Source organism: Schistocerca serialis, chromosome 1, assembly GCF_023864345.2.
Source record: "Schistocerca serialis cubense isolate TAMUIC-IGC-003099 chromosome 1, iqSchSeri2.2, whole genome shotgun sequence".
NCBI lineage: Eukaryota > Metazoa > Arthropoda > Insecta > Orthoptera > Acrididae > Schistocerca > Schistocerca serialis.
The window spans coordinates 37,542,396-37,561,886 of NC_064638.1; the positions used below are offsets into that span (position 1 = coordinate 37,542,396).

Here is a 19,491-nt window from a genome sequence, read left to right on the forward strand (position 1 = left end):
TCCATTGTCTGCTAAAAACTTAGGATGTCTAAAAAGCTTCAAAACATTTTGTTTTACTTTCTTGGATAGCTGCTAATCTCTTCCAGAATATATTCATTGGATTTTCTTTTTGTCCAGCTGCTTATCATTAGCCTTTTCAAAGTTACTGTTTCTGATTACTTCTGTCTATCTTCGACAGTGTCCAGCTTTTACAGAAATGTAAGACCACACTTAAAAGTAAAGTTTTTGACAATTTTTTTCTATGCTAAATGATTGGTGGAGTGTGTGAGGACTAACTACAGTTCAATTAAAATTACTTGATAGTTGACGCTTCATGTGTTGGAGCTGGTTTCCTCCTATCAAACTGCTCATCATGCCAAACCGTTTGCTGTAGCTGAACAACGATTGGTCAGTTAACTTCAAATTTTTTGTGTGGCTTTCTTTCTTGATGTGTCTGGATCCCAAATCTTGGCCTTTTTATTTTATATTTCATCACACACAATAACCCCCCCCCCCCCCCCCCCACACACACACATGCACAAATGTTACATTAGATAAGCTTCGCACATTATGTGAAACCAAATTTTTGAAGGCTGCAATTCATCCGTGTGACTGGATCTCCAGAGTCACAAATAAAACATCGTAATGCAGCACAGTGGTGGAGTACAGTGGTTAGCATATAAACTTGTCATGTTCAAATATTGTCAAATGCAGTGAAATTTTTTTTATTTCTAAATATAATCAAAATACTTTGATTATTATTTTTAATCAGTTAATTGGTTCAATGTGTGATTATTTTAAATTCACAATACTTTGCCATATCACTTTGCCCATTGTCTCGACTTTATTTTATTTGTGCTTACTTTCTTTTCTATCATTCTTTTTTCGCCTGGAATCTTCCTGTGTCACCATAACCTGCAAGCAATGGCCAACCAGCACTGCTCACCAGTTGGTAATGTGGCAACTTGTGCAGCCACTGTGAGGATAGTTTCAGGGAACCAATGATAGTGAAAAATTGAAACTGAAAATTTTCTGTCTCAAGTTTGTTCGCAGAGGTTTGCTTTAATTACTATGAACAAAGTGACTGTGACTTTTTTTTCTGCCGCAGACTGTCGACTGCAGTTTTCTCAATACTTTGCACATCAAGAGGTTGTCGTTAGCTTAGGACAGCTGTTTAAATTCAGGACTACAACTAACAACACTGCTACACATTAACAACAACTGTGAAGTGGCCCGCCACGTTTGTGTGTAGCCAGTAACTGAGCAGCAGTCAGCAGCCACTGCCATGGGAAGTGACAAACATCAACTGCCGTGGCCGCGGAGGCCGAGCGGTTCTAGGCGCTCAGTCCGGAACCGCGAGGCTGCTACGGTCGCAGGTTCGAATCCTGCCTCGGGCATGGATGTGTGTGATGTCCTTGGGTTAGTTAGGTTTAAGTAGTTCTAAGTTTTAGGGGACTGATGACCACAGCAGTTGAGTCCCATAGTGCTCAGAGCCTTTTGAACCATTTTGAACCATCAACTGTCCAGTAATTTTAATTGGACAATAGTTACGTGTTATTTCAGAAAAGTGCTCCAACGTTTGCCCAAAATGATTTTTGGGAAATGCATGAAGTACCTAAATTTGGGTTAGAAATAAACTACTCCAAAAAACAATTTCTGCATGTTAACCACAAAACAATCTTGTAAGCTATGTGAATTTTTGTCATAACTTGTGTTGGTTTCCCATCCACTTGAACACTGGTAAACTTTTTGCAAGAGTTCACAACATCTCTGTGGCAAAATCAGTCAAAGCAATGAGGCAGTTCCAATTACCAGTTTTATCACATCACTTACCCAACATACTTGTACCCTCCAAATGCAACCAGGTCTAAAGTTTTGAGTTTTGTTTGTATGCTGGTTACATAAAGTGTTATCATCTCAACCACAATCTCAACAACTAACCACGCCAATGCAGAGCTTGCATGAATACCAATCATTTCTGGACTGAACCTGAAAATGAGCCATGGTCTTAGAAAAAAAACACACGTTTATAATGAGTACTTTTCTTTATGACAATTAAGCAAGAAATTAAAAATTCAAATAATGATGACAATGATAACAGTAACAGTAGTAGTAGTAGTAGTAGTAGTAGTAGTAGTAATAACAGAAGAAAGCACTGAATTCTCATTCATCTTTACGTAATAGATAAAACAAGAAATGTTAATGAAATATGAAGGGTATAACTAAATTTAATTCAAATTCATCAGATCCTGAGGAATCATTAGAACAAAATCTTCTTGTTCATGGAACACGTCACTACATAATTCACAGAAAGTTGATATTACCAGTTTCAAAATGAAAAAGTAAGACTATAAAAGTAAAAAAAAAAAAAAAACACACACACAATTAATATTTACACCAGTGTACATTATAAAAATAGGTCTGTTCAAGCAGCATTCCAAAAGAGTCACATGCATGCACAATGTGAAAACAGCATTCGAGCAGCACAACTGACTTCTTCCACTTGTCCTTGATGAGCAACAAGCTGTTTGAGTGACATCTCCGAACTGGCCAAGGATGGCTGGCAATTGTCAAAACTAGTCTGAGGATTTTCCTCACACTGCTCTAAACGATAAGTCTTGTGCATACCTAAAGCTCCTGTTTGTACCTGTTTGTTGCACGTCATACAATTCATGCCTAGCGTACAGTTCTCCAACTGAATTAATTCTGATTTAATTTATCTCTGAATTTTATTTTCTCTTTAAAGCTTGCATATGAGATGTGCAGAGTCAGCAAGATGTAGCATGAGCAATGACATCAACAGGCACATCAGCTATGTGCTTGTGTAGTGAATGAACTAGCTCATACCTGTAGTGACTGTTTCAATTCTCACTTTGTTTGTTTGACTATGTTCAGAAAACAATAACTGAATCATAGACTGATAAAAGTAAGTAGTAAGGAAATTGTGCATAGTCTGAGCTGTGAAACTGTGTACCATGTATACAAGTTGCTGAAGAATGAGGTTGATCCACACCATCCAATCAAGATCAAAAGTATTTAGTGACGTGTTGGTCAGGCTAGGGTTATATTTAAGAGTAGCTCTTAGTGCACAGTGAATAAGAATAAAAGGACAGACAGTAAAATTGGATCATTCAGCATGCCAAATTAGAAACATTTCAGTAAGAAGCTAAAAAAGGAAATAAGTTATTTCAATAATGTGTAATTTGACAGATAATTATGATTCCCATACAATGAATTATGAACACCCAACAATGAGAACACTGCTTCCCCTTTAAAGCTGACAAGTCTTCTGGGCATCTGCTGCACTCTACAAAATGTTATAAGTGGCTTAAGATTTAGCTGCAGCAAAATGGTAAATAAGTCAAAATTACTAAAGGTAAAGGAAGCCCTTTGTGTGAAATGATGGTAATATTTACCAGCCATTCAGAAGTACAAAAATATTATAAGGCATATTATATTACCATGGAATGATATTAAGAGCAAAGACTTTTTAGCAATGGTTTTGAATGTGAAATGATCTATTGTTAAGCATATCTGTTACAATAATATATTTATGACAAACACATTATTAATATTTAACCATGAAATGACACTCAGCCATTATCAAAATGACAAATTTAGAAAACTTCAAGAAATGGTTTTTATATATCACTGATGAAGTAAATATTTTGTCAAAAAGTTCTAATAGAAATCAATCTCTTCTACATGCTTGTCTGCAATTTCATAATAATAAGTACATAAATTTAGTTTCTAATTCAAGATATAACTTCTGAACATTTTAATCTGTAACATTACAAAATGAGAGGACACACAAATTCATTTACCTGTTCTGTGTGCCCAGCATCAAACCAGCAACAACAACATATGTCAAGTATGCCATAGTTGGTATGTACAAATCTGGAGCATTAACTTCATACCTTGGTGCAACTGGTTCTTCATGCTCGTATTTTATAGACCAATCCTAAAATACACAATAGTGATGTAACTGTTATCCAAACAGCAATACACAAAATGGCTAAAATTCAATATTACAGTTTAAGAGTCTGGCAATGTCAGTACTAGAGATGATACAGGAAGAGCAGAAAGTCTACAAGCCCTGCGCCAGGTGTATAATTAACTGATATTGAAACCATTTCATCACTAAAGGCCACAATGAAAGACGAGTGAGGAGCGGGCTACAGAATTACTGCAAAATAATTGCAATATAAACCATGTACAGATGTTTTTCATCAGTCATGATTACATGAGGAAAACGACACATCAGTATGTGCATACGATAGATTTACACATAGAGAGTTGGCTGTTGGGAGTTTCTGAATTGATAAAAGTCAAATGAGAGTGATTGCTACAGTCCGCTTGCCAATAGACAGCAACCTTAGCAAGCAGGTAACACAGTGTTTAGTGCATTTACAAAATGAAAACTGACATATGGAGTGAATAAATACTGATAAGTTACGCGTGATTGAGTTCAATATCATCTTATTAAAGTGTTATTTTCAAAATGTTTTCCTGTGGATAAAATACTTCCTGGAACTCCTTGTGCAGTTCATCTATGAGTGGAATTATTTTCCACAACTTGTTATACACCACTATGTTTTAATTATGTGTGGAGTAAATCAGGTGCAAGAGAAGTTCGTATATGTTGTGAGACATAACGTTTGCTGGAACAGTATTCTGGCATACTGGTTTGGTTGAACAGTAGGATTTGATAACACAACATTCGTTCAAGCCAGTTGCGTAACTATTCTCAAAAACTTCTTTATCACTTCCATACATATCGGGATCCCCTTACTGATTCTGCTGTGGCTTGATATTCTGGCACTACAGATAACTTGCTATTCATATCTGTTAGATCCAACAATAATTACGTCTAATACTTCATTTTCCAAAGGAATCAAATGGTCAACTGTTTCTTTAAGGGGATTCTGCAAACAGCTTTTGTTTTTGCATGCTTAAAATTATTCATGGTCTTTCTTTGGATGGACTTCTATGCTGAGGTCTCATGTCAGACAATACGATTTGACAGATTTGTTATGTTATCCAACTGATGTTGTATATGTTCATGGACAATGTACGGATTATAAATACAAAAGATAGGACTGCTAGGTGCAGTGTTGAGAGGCTGGCTGTACTGGGGGAGTGGTGGTGGTGGTGGTGGTGGTGGTGGTGGTGGTGGTGGTGGTGGTGGTGGTGGTGGGGGGGGGGGGGGCAGAAAGGAAGAGCAGAGAGAAGGGAAGTAGAAAAAGGGAAAGAACTAGTAGGCACTTTGGCAGTATAGAAGCCATGTGTATTGCTTAAGTGGGAACACAGAAAGGGATAGGCAACTGGAGGATCGGAACTAGTGAAAGTTGAGGCCAGGGGCGCTTCGAGAATGAAAGATGTTTCCCCTCTTCTTGCTGTGAGAGGGTGGTGTGGTACTGGAGAACGTGTGCAGTCAGGTAACAGAGACCCACACACGTGCAAGAGCTCTGCACTTGGGGGCAGAATTCTTGGCTGCCCCTAAATCAGTTGAAGAATAAAGATCATATACAGGTTTCTTGATTGGAGGTATATCTTATCCATTTAAAGTATTACCCTTCGCAATAAATATCTCAGTTGTAGTTTTTATTCCAGGTTTACACAAATCGTTGGGAAACGACTTAGTGTAAAATCTAACAATGTACGAGGTGGAATCCAAAATTTTCAGGACGGGTGCTGCCATCTGGAAAGTAGGAGTAGTAGATCTTTGCACCGCTAAGTGGCGAGAGCTACATATCTGATGAGTCAATGTGTGCCGGGAGGATGTGTTGCATGTCCACAGTGATATCCATAATACTCTGTGTTTGGTGTGTGGCGATTTTACGATGGATCTGCGAACAGAACAGCACATGTGTATCAAATTCTGTGGGAATCTCGGGAAAAGTGCTACAGAGCATGAGCTGTCCCAGTAGAAGAGACCGGGCCCTCCAAGGCCAAAAAACGCAAGACAGGTGAAGAGCATGTTCATCATTTTCTTTGATAGCAAGGGAATTGTGCACAAAGAATTTGTCCCACCCAGCCAAACAGTGAATTCCGCATACTACTGTGATGTTTTGCGTTGGCTCCGTGAAAACGTACGGAGACAATGGCCCAAACTTTGGCATCAAGGGAACTGGCTGCTGCATCATGACAATGCACCCTGTCATACGTCCTCGCTCATACGGACCTTTTTGGTAAAAAACAACATGGTTGTTGTACGCCACCCACCGTACTCACCAGATTTGGCACCTTGCGACTTCGCGCTATTCCCTAAACTGAAACTCAAGTTGAAAGGCCATCGGTTCGACACTCTAGAGAGGATTCAAGAAGCATCGCTGGCGGTGATCAACCCTCAAAGAACAGGACTTCCAGAAAATGGTTGACCAGTGGCAGAAGAACAGTGACTGGTGTGTACATGCGGATGGGAACTACTTCGAGGGTGATGGTGACAATTAGTCCAAAGGTAAGGTTTACAACAGATGGCAGAACCAGTCCTGAAAATTTTGGATAGCACCTCATATATATAGATGATTTATTTCTAGTTTTCTAAGTCTTGTGATGGTTACTGTAAGTTGCAACAGAGAATCAATTATCCTAATATCGATCAACCAAAAGGGTTCCAATCAGCAAATTTAAATCCGTGTGTCATACACTTCTGCTAGTTCTTTGGCGCTGATGCTCTTTCCCTCTCCTGCAATCATTGAGCAATGACGTGCCTCACCTTGAGCCTCCAGAAGTCACTATCAGCAGCGCGTGAGTCTTTGCTTTTGATGTCGTGCTGGAGTTGTGTCATTAGCCTGGCAAGTAACTGCAAGCATTTTGTACTCAGTGTATATGATAAACTTAAAGTAATAGACCGATTGAAGAACGGTGCTAGTGGATGAAGTTTATCTAGGGAATATGGAGTTGGGCATCTTATAATATTGGATATTTAAAAATGTACCGTAAAAGTACCACCCAGTGAGGAAACTTTTCACTGCCTTGAGATGGCTGTTAAACCATTCGAAAAACAAGAAGAGAGTGATTTCCAGTTGCAGTGTTTAAGACATATATGAGCTTTGTTGGCAAAAAAGCATGTCTCAGTTCTGCAGCGAAAGTCAATTTTGGACTTCTTTTCATAACCTGTATGGCTACTTTAATAGTAAATGACTACTTTATTATGGTATGTATAGTATTTGTAATACATATAAAATATACATATTATGCAAATTTCTTGCAGAATGTAGATGCCTAGGATTAAAGGACGTCGCCCATCAAAAAACAGAAAGTGTTGAGTTGTCCTTTTACGAGATAGAGTAAAAATAACACACACACACACACACACACACACACACACACACACACACACGAGGTACCCACTAGACTGACAGTGCCAGTGCTCATTTTTGGTAGGCGAACTGGTTCTGAAGGGGGCAGTGCCGGGTAGGGTAAGTGGCGGAGAGGGAGGGGGGAGGCAGGGAGAGGTGTCCGATTTTCAGCCTAGTAATGCAGAAGGAAGGAATGACAATGGGCTGGCACAATTGTAGTTGGTGGTGGGAAGCAGCACACCCCGAAGGCAACATGGGGACATGAATTAGGAGGGGATGGCAGGGCAGAGCAAGGGGAAACTGTTGGGTGCAGGGTGCGAAGACAGTGGGTTACCTGATATTGAGGCCACGACGATTACAAGAGTGGAGGACGTGTTGTAAGGGTAACAGAAGCACAGAGAGACAAAAGATAAAGTCTAACAGACCAGTGAGAGGATACAAAAACAACTGGGGTCATATGCGCCCAAGTCAAAACTACAGAACACAAAGACAGAGACGAGTTAAAAAACAACTATACATAAGTCCCAATTGACATAATAGAAGACAGCTAAAAACAGGCACATGGAAAAAGGGCTAAAAAAGACACCATACAGAAACTGAGGTCCAAAACTAAAAATTAAATCGCCATCGCCATACTGCTTTGGCGGATAAAAACACGGTAAACAGCCCTTGTGTCATTTGCTAAAATGGCAGATAAATCAGATGGAAAACCCAAGCGGCAACGTAAATGGTTAAAAAATGGGCATTTCATCAGGAAGTGACGGACAGTTAAAACTTGGGCGGCAATGTGTAGAAAGTGGTGGGGCAGCGCCACTTAGCAAATGACGATGACTAAAAAGGCAGTGACCAATACACAGCATGCAAGGCAGACAAACGGCATGCATACCTGCTGAGGAGAAAGTCACGGCAGTAGGACAGGGGTAGTTGTGCAGCTTCAGCATACACACTCTCAACCGGGCTAGAGTAAAAAGCAGCCATAGCCAAACGGATGCCACGATGGTGGATAGTGTTTAGACAGCGTAAGAGGGATGGACGTGCAGACGCATAAAAAAATACACCCATAGTTGAGTTCCGAATGGACAACGGACCAGTATAAACAGAGGAGGGTGGTTCGTTCAATACACTGGGAAGTACAATTGAGGACATGTAGGACATTGAGGGACCAAGTACAGTAAGCTGAAGGTAAGACACACGTGAAGACAAAGAGTGTTTCCTATCGAACATGAGCCCCAAGACTGGCATAGTTTAAACGAACGGAAGGGCAACAGGTCCAAGATGTAAAGATGGTGGGAAAAACCAATTGTGTCGCAAGAAATTCATACAGACGGTTTTGTCAGTGGAATAGCAAAACCCATTGTCAATGCTCCAGGAGTAAATACGATCTAGACATCGCTGAAGACGCCGCTCAGTGAGACAAGTCCATAGAGAACTGCAATAGATGGCAAAATTTCCAACAAAAAGGCAGCCGGAGATGCCTGGCGGGAGACAGCCATTATAGGGTTAATGGCAACGGCAAAGAGGGTGAAATTCAGGACTGAACCCTGAGGCACACTGTTTTCCTGAATAAAGGTGTCTGACAAGGCAGAACCCACACACACAGCATGAAACCTCGGTCTCTTAAAAATGTCTGAAGGAAAGAGGGTAGGCGGTCACCCAACTCCACCTGTAAAGAGTATGGAGGATACCAGTTTTCCAGCAGGTGTCATAGGCTTTCTCCAAATTGAAAAACACAACCACAGTCTGGGACTTCCGCAGAAAACCATTCTTGACACGGGTGGACCAAATAACGAGATGGTCAACTGCAGAACACCGCGCTCGAAATCCACACTGTGCATTCATCAGTAAATTGCGAGACTGGAACCACCATACCAGCTGGGCATGAATCATATGTTCCTTCACCCTGCAAATGCAGCTGGTAAGAGACATGGGGCAGTAGCTAAAAGGAAGGTTTCTGTCCTTACCAGATATAGGTATGGGTATGATGGTGGCTTCATGCCAGCATCCGGGAAATGTGCCCTCTGCCTGGATGCAGTTGTACCGTGTTAAGGAGAAACTGCCTGCCCGCAAGAGAAAGGTGCTGCAACATCTGAATGTGGATGGTGTCTGGCCCAAGGGCGGAGGATTGGGATGAACTGAGAGCACGATCTACATCCTTCATAGTAAAGGCGGCATTGTAGCACTCGTGATTAGGAGAAGCGAAGGGTATCGCGTAAACCGCCTCCACTCGTTTCCGATGGAGGAAGGCAGGGTGATAGTGGGACGAGCTCGAAACTTCAACAAAATGGTGGCCCGAGGTGTTAGAGATAGCAATAGGGTCCATGATAACATCGTCTGCTACTGCCAGGCAGGAAATTGGGGAATGGATCTTGGTCCCAGAAAGCTGTCAGAGGTGGCCCACACGACAGAGGAAGGGGTGGAACTGTTAAAAGAACTAGTGAATGAAATCCAAAAGCAGTTTGCCATTGTAGGATGATGGTTAAAAACACAGAGAGAACGTCTCTGTGCAAAAATTGCATCGCAGCATGTCTCAGTCCACCAAGGGACTGGGACACAACGTGGTAAAGAGGAAGAGCGAGGAATGGAACATACTGCAGCAGTAAGGATAATTTTTGTGAGATATTCCTCCTGGTCATCACAACTGGGGAAATTTTGTTCTTCGAAGGTCGCCAGGGAGGAGTAAAGCTGCCAGTTAGCCTTAATAAGCTGCCACTTGGGCATGCACGCAGATGGGGTAGGATTTAGCAAACGGATAGCACACGGGAAATGGTCGCTCGAGTGGGTAACAGAAAGAACGGACTACTATAGACATCGGGCAAGCTGGGTAGTGCAGAAGGATAGGTCCAAATGGGAACAGGTGTGCGAGGAGTTGGAAAGGAAAGTGGGTGCTCCAGATTTAAGGCAAAGGGGTTAACAGAATGAGATTTTCACTCTGCAGCGGAGTGTGCGCTGATATGAAACTGCCTGGCAGATTAAAACTGTGTGCCCGACTGAGACTCAAACTCGGGACCTTTGCCTTTCGCGGGCAAGTCCTCTACCATCTGAGCTACCGAAGCACAACTCACGCCCGGTACTCACAGCTTTACTTCTGCCAGTACCTCGTCTCCTACCTTCCAAACTTCACAGAAGCTCTCCTGCGAACCAGGAAGGTAGGAGACGAGGTACTGGCAGAAGTAAAGCTGTGAGTACCGGGCGTGAGTTGTGCTTCGGTAGCTCAGATGGTAGAGCACTTGCCCGCGAAAGGCAAAGGTCCCGAGTTTGAGTCTCGGTCGGGCACACAGTTTTAATCTGCCAGGAAGTTTCAAAGGGGTTAAGTTGGTTAAGAAGGTCATCCAAGAGGGCACCTCTCCGACAGGTCCTGGGAGAAACCCACAGGGGATAATGCCCATTAAAGTCACCGAGTAGCAAAAATGGGGGAGGTAGCTGCCCAATAAGCTGGAGGAATTCTGCCGTGGTGACATCGAATGACAGAGAGACATAAATGGTACAGTGGGAAAAAGTCAGGTGGGGAAGGAAAAGGCGAACTGCAACAGTCTGAAGATGGGTTGTCAGGAGATGGGCTGACTATGAATGTCATCCTGTATGAGCAGCATGACACCCTCATGAGTTGGAATTCCGACCTCAGGGGGAAGGTCAAAACGAATTGGTAAGAAATGTGAAAGCTCAAAGCGGTCATGAGGGCGCAATTTCATTTCTTGAAGGCAGAGTACAAAGGCAAGCTGTGATGCTAAAAGCAGCCGTAAATCCTCTTTGTGGGACCAAAGGCCATGAATGTTCCATTGGAGGAGAGTCACAATGAGGAAGAGATGTAGGGGTGTCACCTCGGCAGCTGCCAAGTGACAGCTGGTGAAAAGTTGCTACTATAGGGCACAGATGCAGGAGAATCCTGCTCCATGGGGTCCACGGAAGGATTGGCTTGCTTGTGCGGTGGGTCCGTTGAGTCCAACACTGAAAAACGGTTGGTGGTGGGCACCAGCGACACGGAGCCTGGCCAGGCTAAGGTATCATGTGGCGACACCATCGAAGAGGACCATCGAGTTGGTGAAGGAGAAACCGTTTGCCTTTGGTGGACTTCTTTGTGCCTTTCCGGTTAGAGGAAGACTCAGGTTTTGTTTGGCTGGAGAGATGGAGGAAGTCTTCACAGGAGTACTCCTTATGTACTTCCCAGCCTATCGGCTGTATAGCTGGTGGCGTCACCTTTTGAGGAGAGAGTTTGCTGGCTTGTTGCACAGCTGGATGGGGGGATGGCAATGCCACCTTGACACTAGGCAATGTCACAACCTTAGAGCTGAATTGGAAGTTGCATGTCTGCGTGGTCATGTCCTTCATGGAGCGAGGGGTAACAAGAAACGAACTATAGGTGCCAGATGGGGGAATGCAGGGTTTGCGACTAGCCAGTAACTTGCGAGCGACTGGGTTAGGCACTTTTTCCTTTACCCAAATCTCTTGGATAGCCCGCTCATCAAGATACACAGGACAATCCCGAGAGAAGGCAGTATGGGTGCCATCGCAGTTGATACGGTGGGGAGGAGGAGGCGGACAATCGCCCTCATGCGCATCCCTACCACAAGTTACACATTTGGCTGGGTGTCGACAAGATGTTCTAGTGTGGTTGAAACGATGACACTAGTAGCAGCGCATTGGGTTGCTTGAGAATCAGAAGTAGTCTCCAAAAGCAAAGTGCCATTCCGTAAATGAGAGCAGGATTTCACAGGACCGGCAATTGCATCAACACCTTCCTGAATAATAACGGATTTACCGTGGCAAAGGACTGACCGTCTTCAGTATGTGAGACCACGAGGAACCATGGTGCAGCGGGAAGGGTCTTTGAATCATTAGCCTCTTTACATTTACATTTCGTAGACGTTGAATGGGAAGATGATTGACTCATTGTGAGAAAATCCCCCACGATTGACAGCGTCTCCGATGGCGTGCTCCTTCCAACTGGGGGACCCCTTCACAAGGGGGCACACCTGCCTTAGGTTATTGTTCACACCTCAGGTCACACCTCCCGAACACCCGACAGAGGGACCAATCAGCAATTTTGGAAGGTTGCAGCTCAGGCAATCACCCCTCCATGGGCCTGGCCTGTACCAGGAGGTACATGCGAACCCTACCTGTCGACCTGGGGCTGTGAATTAACCATTACCCAACCACCTGTTACATGTCAGATGCATGGGCCAGCCATCAGTAATGCACTGGGTGGAAGTAGAAAAAGAGGAACCTCAAAACCTGAAGCAGAGCAACGAGACGAGAAGGGAAACAAAGAAAGGAAAAGGGAGTGACAAACAAAGGTAAGCAGGAGAGCTTCTGTAAAGTTTGGAAGGTAGGAGACGAGGTACTGGCAGAAGTAAAGCTGTGAGTACCGGGCGTGAGTCGTGCTTCGGTAGCTCAGTTGGTAGAGCACTTGCCCGCGAAAGGCAAAGGTCCCAAGTTCGAGTCTCGGTCGGGCACACAGTTTTAATCTGCCAGGAGTTTCATATCAGCGCACACTCCGCTGCAGAGTGAAAATCTCATTCTGGAAAGGTAAGACTGTTCTTACGTCAGCGACAGACAATGCAGAACATTCCCAATAACACCCCATACATGTTCCCCAAGGGAAGGGAAAAAGAATAGCAAGAGGATAGACATACAGCACGGAAGGGAAAAAATGCTGCAATGGCTGGGGCCCTGTGGTAGCCAAGCACAAACCTGCCAAAGAGTGGCGGGCCCCCTGGGGGGAGTGGAGGATGTCTTGCAAGGGTAATTTTCATCTGTGTAGTTCAGAGAAGCTGGTGTTGGAGTGAAGGATCCAGATGGGTTGAGCTGTGAAGCAGCCACTGAAATGAGCATGTGGCGATCAGCTACACATAATGCTACCAGGTGGTCAACTTTGTTCTTGACAATAGTTCAGCAGTGTTCGTGGGCAGCTGGTTGGTAGTCATACGAACATAAAAAGCTGTGCAATGTTTACAGCAGAGTTGGTACATGACTTGGATGCTTTCAAGGTGGCCCAAAGCCTGTGACAGAACTAGAATAGGAAGTGCTTGGTGGGTAGATTGGACAGGTCTTGCACATTGGTCAGCATCAGGGTTATGGTCCCTGTGGCAAGGGGTAGGGAGTGTGAGTGGCATAGGGATGGACTAGGATGTTGTGTAGATTGGGTGGGCAATGGGATATTACTTTAGGAGGTTGTGTGAAGGATCTTGCATAGGATGTCCCTCATTACGGGGCAGGATGAGAGATAATGGAAGCCCTGGCGAAGAATATGCTTCAGTTGCTCCACTCCAAGGTGGTATTGCATAACAAAGGGGGCACTCCTTTCTAACTGGTTCTGGCATGTAAGGATATGGCATGAGAAATCCGTTTGTGGATTATGTTTTGAAGGAAGGGTGAGGGGAAATTGCCTGACTGTGGTGGAGGCCACACCAAAAAATCCCTCCCGTACAGCCTAGCCATGTGTGGATGACGTATCTGCAGTTGCAAGGTGGATGACGTTTCTGTAGTGCAAGAACTTCCCTGCCCAGTATGCTGAAGGTCTTCACAGAATGGCAATAACCCCCAAACATAGTACACAAACAAATTTCCCACACCATATTCTCATACACCTCCAATCTCCCCCCCCCCCCCCCCCAAGAATAAGCTACAAAGCAGTTTTTTTTCCCCCCCCGCAAAACTGCTATGGTCATTAGCACCTGGTCTGTGACTTAGGAAACGGTAAAAAACAAAAATGGAAGGCAGCAGCAATGGGAACGAAACTAAAAAATTGGAGAAACTAAAAGCAGAAGGAAAGCTTAAAAATCCACTACAGAAAGGGGTTGGTTGTCCCCAAAAAGAGCTTCAAATGACTGACGTCATCTCACTGGCACTAATAAACTCGAGAACGTGATCGGCCGAGCGCGTGTCATCTGCTAAAATGCTAAAATGGACGATATATCAGGCGATAGCTGTAGACGGGCGCGTAACGGAGTAAAATAGGGGCACTCAATTAAAAGGTGTCTTACCGTCCACAGCTGAGAGCAGTGGGGACAGAGTGGGGAAGGATTGCCGCTTAAAAGATGTCGATGGCTAAAAAGACAGTGCCCTATCCGGAGTCTAGTTAAAATTACCTCCTCCCGACGACGCATTCGGGAGGCAGAGGTCCAAACACAGGGAAGAGCTTTCATGTCCCGCAATTTATTATGAGGAAGTGTCGACCAATGTGCGTGCCATAAAAGAACAACATGACGACATAAAACGCTCCGTAGATCGGCGAAGGGAATTGATCGAATAGCTGGCCGAAGAAGAGAGACTGCAGCCTTGGCCGCTATATCGGCCGCCTCATTGCCACAGATACCAACGTGTCCTGGGATCCACAGGAACACCACAGAGATGCCCCCCAAATGGAGCAAGCGCAGGCAGTCCTGAATTCGGTGGACCAGAGGGTGGACAGGGTACAGAGCTTGGAGACCGAGGAGAGAGCTATATCCACTGATGGCGGCGGATTTAGTGGACAGCCTGGAGAACAGCTTAAAGCTCCGCAGTATAAACCAAACACTGGTCGGGAAGCCGAAATCGATTTGGGGTGTCGTCAACAATATAGGCACTCCCTACACCTAACGATGTTTTTGAGCCATCAGTGTAAATAAATATGGCTTCCTTCATTTGTGCACATAGAGCAGCAAATGCCTGACGATAAACAAGTGAAGGCGTACCATCCTTGGGAAACTGACAAAAGTCACGGAGCAGGAGGATCCGTAGACGGAGCCAAGGCGGTGCTGTACCCCAAGTTGTCAAGAAGGTTTTAGGAAAGCTGAAGGAAAGAGAATGGAGCAGTTGACGGAAGCGGACTCCCGGTGGTAGTAGGGAGGAAGGGCGGCCTGCATACCCTATATCCAAGGAGGCGTCGAAAAAAATGTCATGGGCCGGATTTGCAGGCATGGAAGACAGATGGCTAGCATAATGACTCAGAAAGACATCTTGCCGATTGGACAGCGGAGGTTCAGCAGTCTCAGCATAAAGGCTTTCCACAGGGCTGGTGTAAAAAGCTCCAGACACTAAACGTAATCCACGGTGGTGGATAGAGTCGAGACGCCGAAGAATAGATGGCCGGGCAGAGGAGTAAACTATGCTTCCATAGTCCAATTTCGAGCGCACTAAGGCGTGATAGAGGCGGAGAAGGACCACTCGGTCCACTCCCCAGGAGGTACCATTCAGGACACGGAGGGTGTTGAGGGATCGCAGACAGCGAGCCGAAAGATAGGAAACGTGGGAGGACCAGCACAGTTTTCTGTCAAACATAAGATCCAAGAATTTAGCGACGTCCGAAAACAGAAGGTTGACTGGTCCTAGATGTAAGGAGGGTGGAAGAAACTCCTTACATCGCCAAAAATTAACACAAACGGTCTTACTGGGAGAAAAACGGAAGCCAGTTTCGATGCTCCAAGAGTGGAGGCGATCGAGACATCCTTGAAGACGACGTTCAAGAAGGTTGGTCCGTTGAGAGCTGTAGTAGATCGCAAAATTGTCCACAAAGAGGGGGCCCAAGACATTAGGAAGGAGACAATCCATAATTGGAGTTATGGCAATGGCAAACAGTACAACACTCAGCACGGAGCCCTGGGGTATCCCGTTTTCTTGGGAGAAAGTACGGGAGAGAGTGGTGTTCACCTGCACTCTAAATGTGCGCTCTGCCATAAATTCGTGAAGAAAAAGAGGCAGCCGACCTCAAAAGCCCCAAGAGAACAGTGTGCGGAGGATGCCTGTCCTCCAACAGGTATCGTATGCTCTCTCCAGATCAAAAAATATTGCTACTGTTTGGCGTTTCCAGAGAAAATTGTTGATGATATAAGTGGAGAGAGCAACAAGATGGTCAACTGCAGAACGATACTTTCGGAAACTGCATTGGGCAGGTGTTAGACTACGGGACTCCAGCCACCAGGCTAAACGGCAATTCACCATACGCTCCAAAACCTTACATACACTACTCGCGAGAGAAATGGGGCGATAGCTAGAGGGGAGATGTTTGTCCTTTCCAGGTTTCGGAACAGGAACGACGATAGCTTCCCGCCATCGCCTGGGAAAAATACTGTTGGTCCAAATTCGATTATAAAGGCAAAGGAGGTAACGCAGACTATGGGTTGATAAATGCAACAACATTTGGATGCGGATACCATCTGGTCCTGGGGCGGAGGAGCGAGAAGAAGAGAGTGCATGTTGGAGTTCCCGCATGGAGAAAACAGTATTGTAGCTTTCGCGACTTTGAGAGGAGAACGCAAGAGGTCGCACTTCCGCTGCACATTTCATTGGGAGAAACACTGGCGGGTAATTTGAAGAGCTCGAAATCTCAGCAAAGTGTTGACCCAATGAGTTAGAAATGGCGACGGGGTCCACTAATGTATCATGTGCGACAGTGAGCCCAGAGACCGGGGAGAAACTAGGCGCGCCTGAGAACCGTCGAATCCGACTCCAAACTTCCGAGGAGGGAGTGAAGGTGTTAAATGAGCTAGTAAAGAATTTCCAGCCTTCCTTCTTGCTATCGCGGATGACGTGACGGCATCGCGCTCGGAACTGCTTATAGCGGATACAGGTGTCCAAAGTAGGATGGTGGCGGAAAACGCGAAGAGCACATCGCCGCTCACGTATTGCGTCACGGCATGCTGCGTTCCACCAAGGAACTGGGGGGCGCCAGGGCAATGCAGAGGTGCGTGGTACTGAACGTTCCACAGCTGTAAGAATAACGTCTGTAATACGTGTGACCTCATCGTCGACGCTAGGAAAGTGACGGTCATCGAATGTCGCTAGAGACGAAAAAAGTGTCCAATCGGCTTGGCCAAACTTCCAGCATCGCGGGCGCATATATGACTGGTGAGGCTGCAGTGTAAGGACACATGGAAAGTGGTCACTCGAGTGTGTATCATCAAGGGCGAACCATTCGAAGCGCCGAACTAGCGGAACAGTACCGACCGAAAGGTCCAAATGAGAGAAATTTGTTGTGGAGGCAGACAAAAATGTAGGGTCCCCAGTGTTGAGGCAAACTAGATCCGCTTGGTGGAAGACGTCAAGCAATAGTGAGCCATGCGGACAAGGATGTGGAGATCCCCAAAGCGGGTGGTGGGCATTGAAGTCCCCAACCAGCAAATACGGGGGTGGAAGCTGACCAAGAAGATGAAGGAGATCAGCTCGTGCCATTGGTGTGGACGATGGAATGTATACAGTACAAAGAGAAAAGGTATATCCAGAAAGGGAAAGACGGACAGCGACAGCTTGGAAGGAAGTGTTTAAGGAGATTGGGTGATAAGGGAGAGTATCATGGAGAAGAATCATGAGTCCTCCATGTGGTGGAGTGCCTTCAACAGAGGAGAGATCAAATCGGACGGACTGAAAATGGGGGAGAACAAAGCGGTCATGGGGATGCAGCTTTGTTTCCTGAAGACGACCGGCGAGCAGGATCGTAAGAGGAACGACAATTCATCCCAATTGGCTCGAAGGCCGCGGATATTGCAGTGGATAATGGACATAGGGTGAACAGAAAATGGAGGAATGTGACCAAGGTTCCCGTCAACTCAGCGACTGCTCAGAGCTTGGGACCGACAGCATGGAATGGCATTCAGCCGAAGGCAGAAGATCCTGATCCATAGGTTGTTCAGGAGCAGCTCCTGCCACCAGCGATCGGCCGGTTGATCGGCCGCCAGCAGTGCGCCTCAGCGACACAGAAGACGGCCGAGGGCGATTACCGCCAGGTGATGCTGTAGATGAGACACGCCTTGGCGGAGAAGGAAATGAACTGGGTTTCTTACTAGCCTTTTTGGAAACATGATGTTTAGATGAAGGAGGAACCTATGGTTGTGAAGTTGGGGTACGTAAAAAATCTTCACAAGTATGCTCTTTTTTCGAAGTCTTGGTGTCTGACTTTTGGGCTCGAGATTTAGCAGAACCCGATGAAGGGTGAGCCATAGAGTGGGCAGGCGAAAGTGGGGAGGTTGAACGGGCGATCTTTGCGCTGGCCGATCTGATGACCGTGGCACTAAAGGTGAGGTCACAAGTCTGCGTGGCCGCCTCCTTTGTTGGCCGAGGAGAGGCAAGGACAGTGCTGTATTTTCCTGTCTGAGGCACAGTGGGCTGTCGACTGGCGAATAATTTTCGAGCAGCAAAGGTCGACATCTTTTCCTTCACTCTGATTTCCTGAATGAGCTTTTCGTCTTTAAAAATGGGGCAATCTCGAGAGAAAGCAGCGTGGTCACCCATACAGTTGATGCAACGAGGGGATGGAGGTGGGCAAGCACCCTCATGGGCATCCTCACCACACGTAACACATTTGGCCGAATTGGAACAGGACTGGCTGGTGTGATTGAACTGCTGACACCGATAGCAACGCATAGGGTTTGGGATGTAAGGGCGAATGGAAATTATCTCATAGCCTGCTTTGATTTTCGATGGGAGTTGAACTTTGTCAAATGTCAAGAAGACAGTACGGGTTGGAATGATGTTCGTGTCAACCCTTTTCATGACTCTATGAACAGCCATTACACCCTGGTCAGACAGGTAGTGTTGAATTTCCTCGTCCGACAATCCGTCGAGGGAGCGTGTATAAATGACCCCACATGATGAATTTAAAGTACGGTGCGGTTCCACCTGGACAGGGAAGGTGTGTAGCAGTGAACTACGCAGCAATTTTTGTGCCTGGAGGGCACTGACTGTGTCTAACAACAAGGTGCCATTTCGTAATCTGGAACAAGACTTTACAGGACCTGCAATTGCATCGACACCTTTCTGAATAATGAAAGGGTTAACTGTGGAGAAGTCGTGACCTTCATCAGACCGAGAAACAACAAGGAACTGTGGCAACGATGGAAGGACTGTCTGTGGCTGAGACTCACTGAACTTACGCTTGTGAGCTGACATAGTAGAAGATGAAGGAACCATTGCGAAAGTATCCCCCATGATTACCGGCGTCTCCGATGGCGTGCTCGTTCCTTGTGGGGGGCCTCTCTGAGGGCACTCCCGCCTTAGGTGATTGTTCACACCTCAGGTCACACCTCCCGACAAACGGACGGAGGGACCAATCGGCACTTTCGGAAGGTATCAGCTCGGGTAAGCACCCCTCCCTGGGCCTGGCCATTACCAGGGGGTACGTATGTGTCCTACCTGTCTAACCGGGGCAGGGAATTACGCGTTACCCCGTCACCGGCTACGCATGGAAATGCGTGGGTCGGCCTTCGGACACGCACAGGGAGGAAAAAAGAGAAAGGGA

At 45.6% G+C, this 19,491-nt stretch overlaps 1 protein-coding gene across 1 annotated transcript in view; it reads right to left on the reverse strand.

Annotated features, from left to right (window-relative positions):
* LOC126461355 (protein YIF1B) overlaps positions 1-19,491 on the reverse strand; it is a 63,608-nt gene that overhangs the window by 13,228 nt on the left and 30,889 nt on the right. Inside the window, exons 4-5 of the mRNA XM_050095990.1 lie at positions 3,804-3,940; positions 1,813-1,968 (exon numbers count right to left, since the gene is read on the reverse strand). Coding sequence (XP_049951947.1) covers positions 1,813-1,968; positions 3,804-3,940 — 293 coding nt within the window. The remainder of the gene's footprint in view (positions 1-1,812; positions 1,969-3,803; positions 3,941-19,491) is intronic.